This window comes from Ictalurus punctatus, chromosome 16 (assembly GCF_001660625.3).
Source record: "Ictalurus punctatus breed USDA103 chromosome 16, Coco_2.0, whole genome shotgun sequence".
NCBI lineage: Eukaryota > Metazoa > Chordata > Actinopteri > Siluriformes > Ictaluridae > Ictalurus > Ictalurus punctatus.
In genome coordinates, this window is record NC_030431.2 from 16,847,183 (window position 1) to 16,868,041 (window position 20,859).

The 20,859-nt window shown below is 38.4% G+C and overlaps 1 protein-coding gene across 11 annotated transcripts; it reads right to left on the bottom strand.

Annotated features, from left to right (window-relative positions):
* Window positions 1-342: 342 nt before the first annotated feature.
* LOC108277322 (DM1 protein kinase) lies at window positions 343-20,558 on the bottom strand. Of its 11 annotated transcripts, none has more exons than XM_047160780.2 (16): window positions 20,382-20,556; window positions 19,493-19,744; window positions 11,709-11,800; window positions 11,523-11,606; window positions 11,297-11,392; window positions 11,021-11,169; window positions 9,031-9,124; window positions 8,652-8,849; window positions 8,263-8,511; window positions 8,065-8,144; window positions 7,719-7,809; window positions 5,242-5,381; window positions 4,807-4,904; window positions 3,415-3,476; window positions 2,007-2,081; window positions 343-1,033 (listed from the first exon to the last, which is right to left on the bottom strand). In XM_047160780.2, the coding sequence occupies exons 2-16, from the start codon at window positions 19,689-19,691 to the stop codon at window positions 932-934; spliced, it is 1,809 nt and encodes a 602-aa protein (XP_047016736.1). In that variant the 5' UTR covers window positions 19,692-19,744; window positions 20,382-20,556; the 3' UTR covers window positions 343-931. The 11 variants fall into 11 exon arrangements, 9 of the variants coding, with proteins under 9 accessions (XP_047016736.1, XP_017345432.1, XP_017345437.1 ...); XM_017489943.3 differs by having other exon boundaries at window positions 19,845-20,556; XR_008398110.1 differs by adding an exon at window positions 1,367-1,459 and having other exon boundaries at window positions 948-1,033; window positions 19,493-20,558.
* Between the last annotated feature and the right edge of the window lie 301 nt (window positions 20,559-20,859).

The window sequence follows — 20,859 nt, forward strand, 5'->3', positions numbered from 1 at the left end:
TTAATAAAAATCTTTCTTAAGAAGTTTTGGGATCTAAGATCCAATATTCTACAACAAAAACCTAAAAATATTATTCAGATAATTCATCTAAACTGTGCTGTCCCAAAACAGTGCATTACAACTATGTAATTTTAAAAAATTGAAAGTCAACTTTAATAATTATCTTGGATGCACACAATTTTTATTTTTTGATAAAAAAAAAAAAAAACTTGCTATTCATCATTACCACCTTGATAAAGATATAATAATGTCTTTGCCACACCATAAACAGCAATTATTCACGTAAGCATTTTATGGACAAATAAAACTTAGTAGTCCTGTAATAAATATGTAACACATAGCTAACATTTAAAGCTTTTTAATGTGCAATAGATTTAATACTTTCTTTGTACAAAAGATAATAAAATCTTTGAAGTACACAGTGCATTATAACAGCACACCTGGGATTCAGTGGTCTTTCTCTATGTCCTCTCCTCTTTTTCTTTTGTTTGTACCTAAGCTAATGTGAGTGTGTTAGTGTCAGTGCCTGATACACACAAACACTTTGATATATCAGATGGTACTTGTTTAAATTACATTACAAAAGCTTAAGTGTGTATAAAAAGGAGTATCATACAAACTGAAAGACCATAAACCCATTTTTCATTAACAAGTGCAATCAAGTGTCAGCCTGCATGAAACCCAAATCAATGAAAATCAATGAGGTCTATAAAGTAAACATTAACATATTAAGCTTGCTACTTGTTACTGAATTAACCTCAGGTGCACATACTCCTGAATGGTGTTAACAACAAGCTGGATCTCAGCAGTGTGGCTTAGAGTAAGGTGTGGAGAGTTTTAGAGACTGCACTATACAAGCTGTCTGAGAATGTCAGACAATCATACTGGACCCACAAAGAGAACCTGACATCAACTCTTCACACAGCAGCACTCAGGAGAGCTCAGAACTGCAGGAGCGCTCCCACATCTGGAGTTCTCTGCTTTCCGCACACACCAGCAGGTACGACTCAGTCTTCTCCTGTGGCCAATGCACCTGAGACACAGAGAGGGGCAAAGAGATTCTTGTCAGTGGCATCTGGTATATACAGTCCCCTCCGAAACTATTGGAACAGTAAGGCCAATTCATTTGTTTTTGCTGTAGACTGAAGACATTTGGGTTTAATATTAAAAGATGAATATGAGAAGACAGTTTAGAATTTCAGCTTTTATTTCCAGGTTGGTATATGTAGATATGTTAAACGACAGAACATTGCGCATTTTGTATCAGATTACCCAATTCGTAGTAGAGCAAAATATTGGAACATGTGACTGACAGGTGTTTTACTTAGGTGTATATTGTTAGATTGACTGTTCAAATAATATATACCTCTGAACATCTACTCTTGGGTTTAGCCGTCAGTTTCACCTGTGAAGGCTGCATTTGTTGTTAAATGGATAAGCCAACATGAAGATAAGAGAGCTGTTTATGGGAGAAAAGTGAACCATGTGGAAGCTGAGAAAGCGGGAAAATCAATCAGAGGCATTGCACAAACAAAAGAAATAAGAATGTCAAAAGAAACATATACAGAATAGATCAAGAAGTGAGGCTGGGGCTGATTTCTTTTTAGCCCAGTCTGTAGATTCATGCAGCCTGTGAGTGCCAGGTTACTACACAGAAGCAAAACTATATCGTCTAAAATGTCACTGACACCCTTATCTGTGGTTGACATTCATACATTTTCACTAATGTTCATGGTCCAGCAGCATGATAATTACATTTCATGCATGTTGTGCATGCCTTGAGTGTCCCTTCCCTACACCAGTGTGTAATAGGTTACCCACACATCTTTCATATTATGCCATCAATGAGACCTTTAATTAATTATTTAATGCATTGCTCTACCCAAAATAGCTTCACTGTTGAGCTATTGATAGATATTAGATTTTTGCTCTCAAATCGACTAGCTATCAGTGGTCAGTGTGTAAAGACAAAGTGTAGATGTGCTGTAAGATGTTACTACACTCACCCTGTGGAAGAGCAGCAGATGGCGCAGCAGAGGCCTCACTAGTGGGTAATGGCAGGCAGGGGGCACTGCTGAGTTCTGCAAACATCGAGTCACCAGTTCAGACATGAAAATTAGTGTATAGTACAGCATTGCGAAGCACAATGAGCACAGAACAGAGAAGTAATGGCTTCAGGGTTAGTTAGTAATTAATTTACAGATTAAAGTACCACTGATTTTGTAATTAAAATAATAAATTGTTTAATATGTTTAAAAAAAAAAAACACCTAAGAAACTGTTAAAATTGCCTGGCAACATCTTAGTATTTTTACCCTCATACAAATCTATGAATATGTATGCATATATAGCCTACTGGAAACTCTTCCAGTGACCTGTTTGTCTATGCTATTACCTACAGTGTACAACCCACAGATTGTCAAAGTATGGCCACGGCAACTCCAGGGGTCTGTTAAACATAGGCATGGGGTCTATGACTTTTAAATTTAATTACAGCAATGAAAATCACAACCCACCATTATCAACATTATTATATTTATTACTGTGCTTTCATAGTCGTTATCCCATTTGATTGGTCACTTGAATAAAATGTGTTTATTCCAAACCTCATAACTCAAAAACAAGTAGGCCTATAAATAATGTCAACTTGGACTTAATGTGTTTTGTCAGTGGAAAGTTCAGGAATAAAAAGTTCTATCGCTCTAATAAATAGACAAAATATGATTTTACACATTTTAAAAATGTTCATGTAATAAATATGTAGGGGCCTATGGATTTTATTTGAATGTTAAAAGGGTCCTTGGCTGAAAAAAGTTTGAGAACCCCTGCCGTACTCTATTACAGAAAAGCACAAGACACAAAAATGAGAAGAATGTCAAAATATCTAAATGGGGTAATCAGTGAATCAGTGAACAGTAAATTCAGTTATCATTTTGCATTTTTTGACATTTCTTGCTGCTGCTGTACAACTGTGCTGTATGTACTGTATAATTAGCACAGAAGTAGCTAGTTAGTTACCTACGATTAAATTAGCTTGTTTTTGTTACAAGACACTAGTATCAAAGTCTTGATTGGCATTGTCAGCAGTTTATCATAGCACACAAGTTCTCTGACTGAATGTTAGCCAGCTCCACAGACAGAGCTCACATGTAACACTGCCTGTAGTAGTTTTCAACAGAATTACTAATGAAATCTGTGTTTTAGATGGGAAACAAATACCCCAAACCAAATCTATCAATCCTTATAAATGTATCCCGTGTTCCAAGAGGAGTTAGTCATTTACAGAATCAAGTTTTTGAGTTCAGGGGTACTTTTGGACATTGATGGATGAGCCATGTTGAATATTGTATCTTAAACAGATGGTATTGCTCCATTCACACAGAAGCAGAAAGAGGAAGCTAAGAGGCAGGCTTACATCCCTGAAAGGCTCCACACAGCAGGCAGGCAGAAAGACAGGTGATGGGCACACACACAGTTCTGTGATCAGATGAGAAAGAGCCATTAGTGCAGTCCTGCGAAAACGAAAACACACATACATATGTCCCTTTCTCCCATGACCAGGTACTACACTTTTTTTTTTTTAGAGAGGAATGCGCAGGCCACTAAGCCACACGACAGGAGAAAGATCATGCTTTACTGTGCAGTGACATGCATAATTGAGAGTGAGAGCTTGGTGCCTGCTCCACACATGTAAAGCTTAAGAAAATACTGTAGGGTTTGTTTCTTCATGAATAGCTTGTTGGTGTGAAAGCAGGCGGCAGTGAGAGGTGGTTCAGCACTCTACTTTCTAGTCATGTGGCCTGGGTGAGGAACACGGCACACGCTCTTTGATTGGCACGTGCTGGTGTAGAACTCGCAGTGGCCTATTCCTGGATGACACATTTATAACTGTTCTCTGGGTAAAAGTTTAAACATAAACATTTGCAGCATAACAACGGGTTCCATTGTGTTTGTATGTGGGGGAGTTGATTTATGTCCATCTGATACCATTCAGCAACTATTCTGAGCATAAAAGGGTAGGTTTCAAGTTATAATTTAACTAGTTTTAATTAAACTAAACAGTTACTGACTTAAAACCTTTGGACCCCATAAGGAAAGTTTCGTTTATTGTGCAATGGTGTCCATTAAAATAACATCTTAAAAGAACCATCATAGTACATCACAGCTCTAAAAATGAGCTTCAACCGTTTAGAGAGACACAGGAAGTGGCCAATGTTATTATTATTTGACAGGAAAAAAATACAATAAATTTCAATAGTTCAGCATGGAGAGACATTGGCAGACTTAGGCTAAACAAAAAGGCCCAACATTCAGTTTCCCAAATTATTCAGCATTTCCATCCCATGTGGGTACTTTCTGATATTATTATTATTTTATTGTGTCTTATGAATTTATTATAAAGCTTGCCATGAAGTGATACAAACACAATAAGCTTGCAGCCATCTTTAACTGAAAATCATGTGATTATGACTTTCTGTTAATTGTTCAGACTTAACAACAACAAAAAAAAATAAATTAAAATTAGTTTGGTTTTTAAATTATGTACCTTCAGAGAATGCCTTTTTTTTTTTTTTTTTTTTTTTTTTAACTTTGCTTCAGTTAGATTTTTATAGTAAAATAAAACACAATTTTATGCAATCTGTGTAAAATGGCCTATCATGATGGTACTAGTAATCTGTCTTTGACCCTACAAGCCACCACTCTTCTTATTAACAAGCTCAAATGATAATAAATAAGCTAAATAACCAGTTTCTTGAAACTGTGTAACATGCTTCAGCTTGTGTAAGCTTATGGCTTTGTTTCTTGCCTTTGACCTGTTGGACCTTGAGTCTGTGGATCTCGTCAAGCAGGGTCTGTACTTCTTGTTTCAGGTCTCCATTTCTCTGCTCAGCCTCCTTCAGTTGCCTGAGAGAACAAGGTCATCAGTTACTAATTGAGTGAGATAATAACAGCAAATTGGAAGAGGTGGTATAAATGGGTTGGAAGCTGGGTAGGTAAGAGAGTTAGGAGGATAAAAGCCTGTTCCAAGGTCCACACTTGTGAATATGGTCTTGCTTAAGCGCTCTTGGGTGAAATATTCTCAGGTTTGGCTCATAAGAGTTATTACATGTATTTTCAGCCTTGGATACAAGTAGGTCAGTGGGCCAGGTGTGTTTGTAAGACAGTGGGTTAGGGAGAAAAGTAGGGCAGACAAGGAGCAGACAGGTAAATGCAAAGCAGGGAAATGGGGTAGGTAGTTTACCTCTGCAGTTCCTGGATTTGGGCATTGCTCTGTTCTGTATCTGATGTGGTTGAAGGCTCTACAGTACTGTGTTCAAAGGCCAGGGGAAAATCTGTCTGTGTCGACATCTCATGAGGCTCCCTGAGCTGCCACAACTGATTCTGAAATATTTACACACACACTCACTAATGTCATCTTGAACATCTTAAAAAGTCTTTGTTGTCCAGAGCTGGTATCACAGGCAATTCAATGCCTTAATTTGATATAATCACCAATGAGGATTTTGTAGACACTCATTCTTACAAAAAGGATTATATGGTCGTATTAAAGAGGAATTACGGAGTCAGGTTGTGGAAAGCACAAATGTACACCTGCCCTCCACAGAATGCCTCAACAGTATGGAGAAGTCATTTATTCATCCATCCGTCCATTCATTCATTCATTGAACTGCTTTATCCTGGTCAGGGTGTATCTGGAGCCTATCCTGGGAATGCTGGGCGTGAAGTGAGAATATATCCTGGACGGGTCACCTGTGCATTGCAGGGCTCTATTTACACACTCATTCACACCTATAGGCAATTCGGAGTAGCCAATCCACCTACCAGCATGTTTGTGGAAGTTGGGAGGAAACCAGCAAACCCAGAGGAAACCCACATGGACATGGGGAGAACATGAGGAACTTCACAGACAGTAACCTGAGCACAGGATCAAACCTGGGACACTGGTGCTACATGCTATGCACTACCTACCCTAGGATGAAGTGCTAGTCAGAAATGACTGGTGATCTATAGCTTACTTTTATCTTAATATACCTTTTTATGTACAACCCCAATTCTGAAAAAGTTGTAAAATGCAAAAAAACCAAACAAAAAGTCATTGGAAAATTAAATTCACCCTGTACTATATTGAAAACACATTATTAACACATTATAGGATGTTTTACTTTGTGAATTGTATTTATTTATGAAAATATACACACATTTCAAATCTGATGACTGCAACACACTCCAAAAAAGTTGGGACAGTTGACTGTTTACCACTGTGTAACATCACTTTTTTTTAATGACACTTATTAAGTGTTTGGACACATTAAGTCAGTTAAGTTTAGTAAGCGGAATTTCCCCCATTTATCTATTATGCATTTCTTCAGCTGCACAACTTGTACAGGGCCTTTGTTGCCTTATTTTGGCTGCAGGACTGCAGGCAGGCCATGCTAGCAGCAGCATTCTCTGCTAACACAAACCATGCGCTTGTAATTCAGGCAGTGGTTTGGCTTTGTACTGCTGGAAAATACAGAAAAGGATGTCTGGATGGCACCATATGTTGCTCCAAAATGTTTAAATCTCTTTCTGCATTAAAGCTGCCCTCACAAATGTGCAAGTTACCCATTCCATGGGCACTGACACACCTTCATACCATGATAGATGCTGGCTTTTGGACCTGACAATGATAATTGGATGATTCCTTTCCTCTTTGGCCCAGAGAACACGACTGCTGTTTTGTCCAAAAACTATTTGAAATGTTGACTCGTCAGACGTCAAAATGCCTGGGTTACGCATGTAATCCTTTTCCCTGAGAAGGGAACCAGACGTTGCATTATGCTGTGCCCATAGTGTTATGCTAAACGCAACGTGTTTCCCTTTGAAAGGAAACATGATTCCACTGTGCTACTGTCCATCTCAGTTGAGACCGAGCCCAGAGAACTCGGCGGCACTTCTGGACAGTGTTGATGTATGGCTTCTGCTTTGCATAGTAAAGCCTTAACTGTCATCTGTGGATGCAGTGGTGAATGGTGTTGACTGACAAAGGCTTACCAAAGTATTCCTGAGCCCATGTCAGGAAATCCATTAAAGACTCATGATGGTTTTTAACACAGTGACTTCTGAGGAATTGGAGATCACACCCATTCAGAAGTCGTTTTCGGCGTTGCCCTTTATGCACCAAGATTTGACTGGATTCCTTGAATCTTTTAATTATATTGTGCACTGTAGAAGGTGAAATGCACAAAATCCTACTGATTTATCTTTGGGGAATGTTGTTCTCAAAGTGTTGGATTATTCACTGATGCATCTTCTTATTTCAACTTGTCACATCCCTATTTGTCCTAAATTGCACCTGTCCCAATTTTTTTGGAACGTGTTGCATGCATCAATTTCAAAATAAACGCTTACCTTCAAAAAACTGCAGTTGATGAGGTAAAACATCAACTACCTTGTCTTTATATGTTTTTGTTTAAATACAAGTCAAAGTACATTTGCAAATCATTACTCTTTGGTTTATTAGCATTTTCCAAACTCTCCCAACTTTTTTATAACTGGGGTTGAAAATAATTCAACTGCATCACTGGCTGACTGGGGTATTAAATAATTTAATGTGTGTGTGTGTTTTTTTTTTTATCATTATTGCAAATTTTCAGGGTTTCAAGTTTTGAGAGACAGTTTGTTCCTGGTGAAATGATATACGGAATATGAGACATTGTTGCGATTGTTTTCTTATACCAGTTTCTCCGGCAGGTACAGAGACTCTAGAACTGGCTGCTGGTCAATTTCCATCATGATGTCTTGGCTGCGGTCCATAGCTCCTGTTTCTCTGTAAGAGAAGAATGAAGGAGTAAAAGAAGCACACAGCCCCTGTAGAAGATGGCAGCAGCTATGTAGGGAAAATTTTTGTTTTATTGTTTATTAGAATTTTCATTAGCTTGCTTGTGCAACAGGCATTTCTTTTGGGGACCATATAATATAAGGAAATAAACTTGACAAAAAATAATTAAGAAAAAATAAAGACAATATGATGAATTCATTACCAATATTGAAGGCAATGTGTATTATTATAGAGAATGATCACCTAGTAGCTGTATAAGAGTATCCAACAAATGCTAGGTGAATTCCTGTAGGTGCTCTGTCCATTACATCAGTTAGAGTCTCCTATAAAAGATAAGGACACACACACAGGCATGATCCTAAGATCCCAGTGATTTATATCTTGCTGAGTAACCATAGTTGGACATTAAAACACCACAAAATAGAGGGTATATTTACGGACTGTTTCACTGAGGCAGTCATCCAGCACGTCAAAGTTGGAGGTGTCTGTAGCATTGGAGACTTCAGGCTGATAGGGTGCAGGCATCTGGTGCAAGGCACTCCACTCAAGTCCACTGAAGAAAGGATGACTCCGGAAATCTGCAGAGCCATTTGCACCCAGCCTTTCGTTCCTGTCACATAGCAAACCTGTGATCAGGGAGCGTGCCTCCTCAGAAATCTCCACAGCAGATGCAGGGAACTCAAAATAATCCTGCAAAGACACAAATACATACACAAGCCAACATAACGCTCAAATTCCAATTCTCTCCTCTACTGGTGAACTGATGAGTGAGGACTTGCTGCGCATTAATCTCTCTCCATCTCTATCTATATCACTTTCTCTCAATTTACCTGAAAGTGGATTATTTTTGCATAGGTTTCAGACAGAGACTCTGCATAGAAGGGTGTGGTCCCCAGTAGCATCTCATATGCACACACACCAAGAGCCCACCAGTCACACTCTATACCATAGCCTCCTCCACCTTCTACTGCTCGCAAGATCTCTGGAGACAGGTAGTCTGGAGTACCTACAGCCAGCGAAGAGTGAACCTGCACACACGCACATACCTTCAGTCACATTCCTCCTCTTTACTCACACACATTTATTAAGTCTGACCAACTGCAAATACTCAAAGAAATATGTGGCCAGATTATGAAAATTATGGGTTATGATAATGGTTATGATAGCTTATGCCTGTAGTGTTTCCTGGATAAAGAACTGTGACCTCACCATGCCATCATCCTGCAGTCTCAAACATGACCCAAAGTCCCCCAGTCGCACATGTCCATCCGCTGTTAGCAGGATGTTATCAGGCTTCACATCTCTAGAGACAACAGCACAGAATTTATACCACACCACATCCTCATACAGCAAAATATAATACTACACACTGGGGCTTGACTGATATACAGTGGATATAAAAAGTCCACACACCCCTGATAAATGAAATGGTCTGCAAAGAGCTTACAAAGCATGTATGGGATCTCTAGGAGAGGGGTATAAATGAATTTCCAAAAAATTATTTGTACACTGGAACACCGTGATCAAGTGTACCACCAACTACCATCATCAACAAGTGGAGAAAATGGAGCAGAACAGTGACATTACCAAAAACAGAATGTCCCTCCAAAATTGGCAAAATGACAAGACAAAAACATATCAGGGATGCTGCCAGGAGACCTACTGCAACATTAAAGGAGCTGCAAGAATATCTGGCAAGTATTGGTCACGCCCTGCATGTGACAACAATCACTCATATTCTTCACATGTCTGGGAAATGGGGTTGGGTGGATAGATGGAAGCACTTTCTCATGAAAAAAAAACATCAAAGCCTGCCTAAAATTTCCCAAAACACGTGGCAAAATGTGTTATGGTCTGATGGGACAAAGGCAGAACTGTTTAGGCATAATTCTAAAAAATTATGTTTGGAGCAAAAACAAAACAGCTTATCACCCAAAGAACACCATACACACGGTGAAGCATTGTGGTGGCAGTATCATGCTATGAGGCTGCTTCACTTCAGCCAGGAATGGGGCTTTAGTCAACAGGTCTATTGTGGAAACGGAGGCGTGCTTGAGTGATGGTTTGTGAATGGAGGGTGGAGCTGGAGACGGTGAGTGGTAAGGATTGCATACCATCATGGAATTATTCTAATTAATGTTCTCTGTTGCAGTGAGCTGTGGCGAGGATAAAAAGGGGAGAGACGAGCGCCTTACCATTTGATTTTCCATACTTGATTTTATTTGTATGCTTTTATTTCTATTTTATTTGCTTACTGTCTTTTATTTCTTTCATTCAATTTTATTTCTTACTACTGATTTTATTTTATATTATATATCTCCTGTCATATGCATGTAAGACTATGTCTTCTGTAAAGGACTTTATAAACATTGTTTTAAAAGGTACTACATAAATAAAGTTTTACTTATTGACTTTTAAGTTGTTCCAAACCTGGCTCCATCTGCCTGAACTTGGGAAGGTACTACATCTGTCTAATCTTTGTTTTACATTTTTTACATCACAAAATCTTGCAATTTTAACATGAACCTGTAGGTTTTTATATTCACTGTAAATATTTTGTCACTGATAACGATGCCGATTTTAAGGTGCTCTAAGTTGCATATACCAGTAGACACCAATAGCTTTAGGTAAACAGAGCCTTACTGTAATGACAGTCAAATAAACAACAGAAACAGTAATACAGATAAAAATGATATACAGAATAAATGTAAAAAAAAAAAAAAAAAAAAAAAAAAACAGGCCCTTGATAAATATTTATTAATAGCTAATGTTAACTTTAAAACAAGTTAATAACATGAACTCAAACAGCTGTCCCCTCAAAGAAGGGGAGTTAGCAGATTCCAAGTGACGCTACTGCCACAAGTTTTTCAGTCATCAGATTTTAAATTCAAATGCTGACAACGCCACGGCCATCCAAGAGACACCACTTAACCTTCCAAATAAACTTCGTACAACCCCCCCCCCCCCCCCCCCCCCCCCCCACACACACACACACACACACACACACAAATGGCTTTTGCTTGATGGTTGTTCAAAAATAGCAATACTTTCATGACTTTTCCTACACATTTAAAGAGTTATTAGCTGTACTGTATTGCTGTGATTTCCTCTAATGCAGATAAGAACCTTAATATCAGCTAATCTTATTGGCCACCCAGCATTGTATTGGTCTACCCCACCACTGCTCACACACATCTACCTGTGGACGTAGCCCAGTCTGTGGACAGAGTCAATAGCCATCACCATCTCTGCTAAGTAAAACTGAGCCATGTCCTCTGGAATATGGTCACCAAACTTACTAAGCAATGTCAGCAAATCTCCACCAACATAGTAATCCATTGCTAAGTACTACAACAGAGAAGCACACAGATAACATATTATTCATGTACAGTGTGTTTGGTGACACTTAATATATTTGATAAGAGGCAGCTGAAAAGTACAGTAGATCAAATGTGTGATTTCTAGCAAAGCATACAAGGTAATTGTCATCTTGGAAGGCATAGTGCAACTCTGTGATCCAGCGACGATCCCCTTTTAGCAAAACCTCCCTTTCCTCCTGGTAGCATGCTGTCTGAACATATGCATAGAGAAAGAAAGCGAAAGGGAGAGAAGTACTTCATTATATGATACTTTAGTAAAAAAATAAAATAAAATAAAAAAAGACCATACAGAAAGCTTAAGAAATATGTAAAGTGTTTTACCTGTCCACGCTTCAGCATGTCCCATTTGTTCATTATCTTCAGTGCATAGACCTGTTGAGTGTTGCACATTCTAGCAACAGCAACCTATAACAACCCAAATGCATATTCTTATGTTTAAATCTACTACATTTGTCTATATTAGACTGTGCATTAGACACTAAAAAGTCAAAGTCTCAAGGCTCTCACCTCACTGAAGGTCCCCCGGCCAATCACCTTCAGGATGTTGAAATCATCCCTTTTTATTCGGGTCTTCTTCACTTGTCTCACCAGAGGCTCCGCTGTGATTGGATAAAAGGAGTACAATAATGTCAGCTGTGATTGGCTGTCACTTTATTTATAATGCTCTCTATACAAGTTAAGTATTGTGGTGAAGGCAAGTGAAGCAGCAGGTGAGATACCAGGGCTGTGGCTACATGGCTGACACTATTAAAATAAACCTTGCCACCCCAACGGGTTCATTACCATAATGCAATACATGTAGGGAATAAAACACAACAGCGCTTTCTACTGTAGAAAAATAACTGTAGTGTTATGTGACCCTATCTTATTCTACACTGCACTGATTTACCAATCATTACAATTGTTTGTTTATTAAAGAACATGTCATAGTTTATATCCGTTTATAGCTTCATTTAATGTCAGCAAAACAAGTTAGTTCCTGTTATCACTTATTTTTTCACAGCTATAACAGTTCTTTTGAAGTTTATAATATTATCATCTTGTTTCAGAGAAACCACAAGGTCCTCCATACTTAGACTTTCTTGCAGCGGAAAACTTCACATGAACATGTTAATGAAAAAGTAAATAAAGTTTTCTTTGTTAAATAACAACAAAGCTTTTTTAATCTGTTCAATATTAGGTTTAGACTGTGTGGAATGTCTGCCATACAAGTCCTAGTGAATGGGCTGTTCCTACAGAAAAAAATAACATATTCAAACAAGCACAATAATATAAACCTGTGATTTGAATTATAGCTTGCATTACTGCCAGAGCTGCTGTTATTTGTTTATTAATTTATCAACACCTTCTAACTAATCAGAATTAAAAATGTAATATAATCAGTATATATGTGACATAAGGTAATTTAATTCATCATATACTGCATATCTCATGCTGATTTAAATAACCTTTGAATAAATCTCATGATTATTAGGAATTATCAAACAACTATGAACTTACATTGTTCATTCATTAGTACTGAGGAGGAACAAACCCATACATAATCGTGTGATGGCACCCCTTTGCCACCCATGTCTTAAAACCTGCATGGGTCACTGGAAAGCGACACTTTACATTAGTTTGATTTTAATTATGTGTGTTTGTATCAAAACTGAACCCTGATAGCAGTTCAATTCCCAGCAATAACTTTTGTGCAAGCTTTCCTATTTTTTTTTTTTACTTACGGTCCTGAGAATGCATTCCAGGAAGTAACAAAAGGAACCAGATATGTCTGCATGTTGCACCACATTTACAATCCTGCTGAATCAGTTTGATTTTGCAAGTATTCACAAGTGAAAAATGAACCTTTTGAATCTTTTTGCCTGAGATATTAGAGAATGCTACGCACTTTTAAAGTATTTTAGACATTTATCTAATCATCAATGACGCCTGAAAATGAATGGCATTCTTCTTGTTGTTGTTTTTTTTCTTTCAGTAGATCATTTGATGAACCATAACTTGCAGGTATTCCACTGGCATTCCATATTCTTTTTTTAGTCAATGCCTTCCTCCTTACCATAACCTTTAGATAAGCCCATTTCTCCTAAAGAATCAAGTCTATTCCCCTATATTTAGGGCAAAACAGTTTCCCTTTAAGAAAGAAGTGTTCAGAAATAGAACAGATGATGCTAAGAATAGATTGCCACTGCCTAAGACTTTTTTAAGGCAAGTTTTTCCAGTGCCTTGGATCACAGACTCATACACACAGACACACACATACATGAGAGGAATGTGAGTGAGAGCAAGGCAACAGTGTAAACTGTTTTTGTGGAAAGAAGTTTCCAGAGTGTTTCTCCATGTCCTAAACACTTCTCATAATAGTAACTGAAGCAGGAGAGCAGTGGGACAAACCACATACTGTATCTGGGGTAGAGAAGTTAAAAGAAGTTTGAAGTAGAGAGATAAATTGAAAGAGGTTTGATTTAAGAAGGGATGAGATAAACACAGAGAGGGGAAGGGGTTTGGAATAGACAGAAAGAGAGTTTTGGGTAAAGTCTGTCCGATTCCACCACGCCCACAGCCAGAGGTGTTTAGAAAGCGTCACAACTGTATTTAAGTGATGACTGGATACTTAAGTAACCTCTCTGTACTTTGAACTTTGTAGAAAGCACAAATGTTTCTTAATGCTTATCTTTTCACTTTGCATAACCTCTAACAAGTAGACCTTCTGTGCTGTTGTTGCCTTCTGCAAAAAGTAATTGCGGCATCCACAAGCTATGCTGCCAAACAGAAAACTGACAGTTCTGTGACAATCAGCTGCTAAGTCCAGATACAGCTTTGGGACATCTGTATATAGATGAAAGAGAATGTTATATTTATTAATTATTTGTTTATATTTACAATTATTTATTTATATTTATTAAGTTTATGGACTATTATGGATGATCTTTTTAACTTTTACAGAGAGAGAGAAAAAAAGAGAGAGTCTGGTGAAGAAACATCTACTTATACCTGCTATAACAAAAATAATAACAGGAACTAATTTTTGCATTGGACATTTCACAACATTAAATGTAACTAGAAATGTTCAAAAAGCAAAATGTATCATTCATTTTAAAAAATGAATTGCAATTATTGGCAAATCACTGTGGTATAATAGAAATGAAACATTTCAGGAACCTGTCATGTTTTATTCCTTATGTAAAGCAGAAGCACATATGTGTGTTGACCTGGGAAAACCCATTAGATGCCATTGTGGCTGAATTCTGGCAGCCAGAAAAGATGAAAATTGGGTTTTGGCCAAAATAGTGGTTTTCTACCCATAACATACCTTGAGAGATTAACTTTATGAAACCATAAATATATTTCACCAAATCACTGTGGAAATGTTTTTATTTACTGTTTAACCTTGCCTGGGTTCCTGCAAAGATGGTGTTGAGTAAGAGGCACAGAATAATAAACACATAAAATGTTAAGAGTCAGTTTAACTAAGGCCCTGTTTACACTAGTGCATTTTAGTTTTAAAATGCATAACTTTTGCTACGGTTACGCCTCCCGTCTACACTACTCCGACGTTTTCGACCCTCGAAAACGGAGTCTTTTGGACATGCAGAAGATCCCGTTTTAATTGGAAAACTCCAGGCTCACGTTTCAGTGTAAACGGACCAAAACGAAGACTTTTGCAAATGAAGGCATGGCTTCGCCCACATTCGCCCCCCTGATTGGGTCTTCTGGATCATTGCGTTTCCTTCCCTGATTCGTCAAGCCCCTACTATATGACCATTGATCGTATAGACAACAACACGGAGACTGAACCGCAAGCTTTGTTGGCTTTGTTGTCATTCTTAGCAGCCATTGTGCAGTTAAATTCTGTATTTAACTGCCTACATGCGCAAGAGGCAAGCTATGATTAGATCAATTGGCAACAAATCTAATTTCAAGAGACATAAGCCCTACATGGAATGCCGGTTTGTTGTGCCTGCTGGTGACTGGCAACCAACTTCCTGTTTACCCTTCTATGCGCATGCCCAGTGTACATGAATGGTCATGTGACATGCGTATTAGATCACGTAGTGTGGACGGAGATCGTTTCTGAAACACAACAGAAACGCCAGTGTGGATGAGGATCGTTTTCATTTTAAAAGGCTGTCAAAAACCTTGCTAGCTATATGTGCTTTTCTCACACAAGGAATGCTAGGTAGTTGTTGGATATTTACATGCTATAGTGAAATGGACTAGTGAAAGTTTAGTTTAGTTTAGTGACTAGTCAAAGTTTATTTTTTATAGTTTAATTTATTATTATCAGTTTAATCAGTTATTGGCTATCAGACTGTCTGTGATGCACTTTCCAAGCCTCCATACACATATTTTAAATAACAAAGTGTCCAAATCAGAGCCTTGAGGGGAAGGGACTCTACCAGTTCTAGACTGTATTACTGACCACTTAAATAGGTTAAAATAGGTTAAACTAGTCTAAAAAGAAAGCGGCCAACAGCTAACAGTCAAGAAGGGTCTCGGGTTGAACTGTAGGTAGCATGGCTATCTAATAAGGGAAACAAACACAAACAGGTAGTGCTAGTTAATCAGAAATCATGTACAGTAAAACTTTGAGAAGACATTTCACTGTGGTTCAGTAGGACAGAAACTCACATGAAATTTGCCAAGTAAACTATTTGTGGTATCAGTCACCTGTATAGGCAATACTGTACATTTTTGGTTATTTTGTACAAAATTGTGAATTATAGATATAGGCATTATAAATGATAGATTAAAGGCATGCAGTGACTAAGTATACAAAGTTTCAAGATCTCTCCTTATTAGTCAACCTGGCAGTAGCTGCTTTGGCACAATGTTGTAACGATTGATTGACAGTTTTCAGGATGTTGGTTGATAATGAGCTGTATAAAAACGGGAGTAGGTAGGTTTCAAGAGACGATGTTGATTAAGTGAATAGTATAATTTTATAATAATATAATGGTATAATTTTAAGAGATGTTTCAAAATTATTAGCTGGAAAAGTAATTCTTGCACATCTGTATGGAAGAGAAGGGACTAATCTATGACAAGTCCTCACTGTGTGGTTTTATGTTATGGCTGTTGCTAAGATACACAGCCACCTGATTGCATTTATTGCATGAGAAGAGAAGTGAGTAATGATTTCTTATCAAGCATGACAATTATGGCATGATTCACACATGTGCATATACTTTTTTTTTCTTTTTTTCTTTTTTTTTTAAATAAACCTTTGGACTACATACTTGTCTAAATCCCTGCTCAAGCTGCTCAAGAGTGTTCAGGTTTTACACCATTGTACTGAATTTACTGACACAATTATCAGTAATTATCAGGATCCTGTTCACTCATTCATTTCTAAGGACAAATGACATTGCAGTGATCTGGATTTCTACAGTATACCTACAACATAATGGAAGCACATTTTGACTTGGGCTCCTTAGGGAAGGACTCAGTGTAGGATTTGTAAGGTCTGTACATTTATTTATATAACTTCTTCTGTAAATACTGAAAGAAGTGATACTAAAATAAATGTATATAAACTTAAACACCAACAGGTCCAGAGGTGGGTAGAGTAGCCAACAATTTTACTCAAGTACAAGTAAAACTACTTATAAAAATAATTACTCAAGTAACACTAAAAGCGATCATTTTAATAATTACTTGAGTAAGAGTAATAAAGTATCCATTGAGAAGACTCCTCAATAGCAAGTTACTAGTTACTGTTCAGGTCTGATTAAAATGAAGAGAAAATCCTGAATCTCACACTACATGGAGAATTGTAAGTTACACCTCTCCTTGAACGTCTGTCTGTTCTGTTTATATGATATAAAACCTGGGTTCAAGATGAAGCAGCATATCCCAGACCTGTGATGGGTACAATAATACACAACCTGTCATTTTCAACACAAAATCTCTCACACACATACCCCTTTATTTTCACAACATGTTAACAACAGAAACTTGTCAGCATCTGCATATAAACAAGACAACATAGAACAAAAGAAGAGACTATGGAACAGAACAGAAGAGAAAGTGTGTGTAGAGAAAGAGAGAGTGAGTGTTTGTGACTAATTATTAAAACTACATACATTAATTAATATTTACCAGTAATGGTGGAATGCCACCAAATGTAGCGAAGTAAAAGTATATTTCTGTGATTAAAAGTAAACTTGAGTAAGAGTATAAGTATGGCCATTTAAACCTACTCTTAAAAAGTAATTTTTTTCAGTTACTCAAGTAAATGTAGCACGTTACTACCCACCTCTGAGCAGGGCCGAGACATTATATGCATAGATGGAACATAAAGTTTCATTACACTGTTAAATGTGTTTTGAAGTTTTTGGACCTCAATTGAGTTTTTCGTTCAGCTAATACTACATTTCAATAGAAAACGCTCTATTTTACATTTTTAAACACTGCACCACTACATTTCTCTATACTCATATATTTGTTTAAGTCATAAGGTGACCTTTTAGCATCCGACAGCATCAAGGATCAACTTGATCTAAATTCCTAACAAATCTAAAAATGTAACAGATGTGACCATGAGAATGAGACCTAAAATCATCACTGTCACCATCTAGCTGTTCACTTTGCATTTGTCAAGGCAGTTTGCATTTTGACAGCATAGCTATAATCATGCTAGCTAACATTTGATAGATTAGTCTTAGCTAATGTTTCCTCACATTCATTGGGTCCGTGGTGAAAGTGGCACTAATTTATCATCAATAAGTAAAATCGGTGAGTGATTTAAGGCATTTTTGTGAATCTTTCTTGTAGTGTTGATACTTTTCTACTTTAACTTGAGTTCAGAGTTTTAATATAAAAATGAATTAATAATAATGAGTACTGATGGTGGAAAAACTCAAGAAGTAACCTAATCACTGCCCTAACCACTGAACATTTCTACTTTACCAAAATGTATCCACTTTTATCCACTTCTCTAACCAGTGTCATCTGCTGAACAAACACTAATCCTAACAGCCCTAGCCACTCAGCTTCTACATTGGGGGAAGGGACACAGTCATGATGCTGATGTTGAGGCCTTGGCATGCTTGTGGAAAGTTGGGAATCACTCCACACCCTTCCTCCTGTTTACCACTTCCCCTCTTCAGTGGAACAGAGCCAAGCAGCCTGACAACCACATAAATGGAAATATCTCAAAAACAGAGGCAATGCCAATGAATCTCTCTTGCTCTTCTCTCTACCCATGACATACATAAACATGTTTTCTTAAGCCTACAGGGTAACTGACTGTGTACCGGCAGCTGACACTATGTGGGAGCTGGAGACTCAAATGTAACTTAAGCAAAAAATAACTCAGCCTTTGCTAGGGCTTTTCATCTGTTCAGTGGCCACTGGTATTCCAGCACCTGTTAGATACCCAGTGATTCAGTAGTTCTGGCATTGTGCCACCTCTCACTTATTCACACACATGCAGTCATGCATATCATTCTTTAAAGTGTCTTTACATCAAGCAGCCTATACTGACTGTACATGAAGAGCATAACAGTACACTAGAGTGTCTGAGGACAAATGTGTTTGTAACAGCCTGTTCCTGTGTGTGTGTGTTGATTCTGGCTATATCTGCTGCTTCTCCCTCATGAAGTCATAAAGTCATGGCCAACAGACCTCCATGTACGGACTGACCAGAACAGTGTGTTTGTATGTGTGGGGCACTAATGGATGTGGCAGGGGCAGCTAATGTTGTCACAAACCATTGGCACTTCAGCTAAAATCTTTGGTTGAGTCATAAGTATTTGGTTCATCAAATACACAGCTACAGTGAGGATGTAATTATTAATGTGACTAATACATGTTATGTCTACACCTAAACCCAACCCTAACCGTAACCTAATCCAACAGGTAACATTTGGGTGTTTTAGTTTTTTAAATAAATGCAGAATGGATCAGCCAAATGTCCCCACAAAGTCAAAATTTTCAGATATTCCCATCCTTTTGAGGATATTTGGCCCCCACCAAGATATAAAAACATTCCTTAACACACACACACACACACACACACACACACACACACACACACACACACACACACACACACACACAAATACACATATTCAAAAGTCTTGTGATGAACTGTGAAGTTCTGGGACACATGGCGACTTTGGCATAGTCTCGCCCACATGACCACCTCAGAACAGTGTTCCCTTTCATGACCTTGTGTTCATGTTCACCTCCCAGCTACATCCTTCCTGAACCCACTGGAGCTCAACACAGTTACCAAGCAACGAAACATACACGCACACACATACCCACACTGAGGAAGCACTACTGACCCCACTGCAGGAAACGTCTGATGTATCTATCTCTGGCTGTATCGGAGGACTGGAACTCCTGGTAGACTCCAACTAGCAGGTCGAGAAGTGTCTGTAGTCCCACAGGACTATGAGCCGAGCTCCCCACCATCACACCAGGCTCCTTCAGTAGCTTCTCTCTGGGTAGGGAGGCCTCTCGGGGCCCGGGGCCCGTGGACATGGTGGCACAGCACAGCTTACGGTCTGTGTTCAGCTGCAGCTCTATTCCATAGCCTCATATGTGGAACAAGTACACTCTCTATTCACCCACTCCTATAAATCTGTACACTACCACTAACCTCAAAACATACTGCACATACTCTAATACACTTACCAATCCTTAGTGCACCATGTTCTTTTTTAATGTCAGTCTGTCTGTCTGTATCTTTCTCTCTCTCTCTCTCTCTCTCTCTCTCTCTCTCTCTCTCTCTCACACACACACACACACACACACACACACACACACGCACACACACACACACACACACACACACACACACACACACTGTCTGTCTATTGTTGCGTTATTCTTCTCCCCTGGTGTCTGTGCGCTTGTCCAGCAAGCATTGATTCCAGCTCTGACTCAAGCCCTTTTTTGGTGTGTCTCCCACCCCCTTGTTTCTGCTCTCTCTCTCTCTCTCTCTCTCTCTCTCTCTCTCTCTCTCTCTCTCTCTCTCTCTCTCTCAGTATTGCACTCTCTGGTGTTCAGTCTCTCTCTACTTCTCTCTATCTCTCAGGTACTGTTGCCGTTTATGTTTCATTCCTCATTTGTCACAGTTCCTCTTCTAATTGTCCATCTAGCACCTCCTAGTTCCACTGTAGTTTCCTACTCTATTCCCTTCCTGAATAACAGGTATTTAGTGGGACTCACTTTGCACTTCATCCCTCCTTCATCACAGTCATCCAGTCCTCAGCATGTCACTACTGGCAGCTCTGCACCCTATGTCCTGTGGTGGGTCTGTCCTGAACAGCTGTTGCTCTTGATTCTCTCAGAGGGCAGAACTTTCTCTCTCTCTCTCTCTCTCTCTCTCTCACACACACACACACACACACACACACACACACTCTCCAACTAAATTGTTGCCCTCCCTCTTTTGTACTTTTTACAACACATTGCTTCGTCACCCCTCCCTTTTTCTTCATCTGTTTATTAATACTTTGCCCTTTCTCTTTGACGGCTGCATGTACCGCATCTTAGTTTCCCCCAGTGAGTTTGGAGAGCATCATGATTTTTTACAGCTTTTTAGATTTACATTGTTATTTACTTCATAGTACTTCTAAATTTAGATGGTTCCCCAGCTCCTACTGTTATGAACTTTGCTACATAATCATGGTATATTCTAAAAAGA

Coding starts and splice junctions, on each gene's coding strand:
- LOC108277322 (XM_047160780.2), bottom strand. CDS start 19,691: ATGTCCACGGGCCCCGGGCCCCGAGAGGCCTCCCTACCCAGAGAGAAG. Junction 8,145..8,262: donor ATGACTGCCTCAGTGAAACA/GTCCGTAAATAT, acceptor TATCTTTTATAG/GAGACTCTAACTGATGTAAT. Junction 4,905..5,241: donor CAAATCCAGGAACTGCAGAG/GTAAACTACCTA, acceptor TTGTTCTCTCAG/GCAACTGAAGGAGGCTGAGC.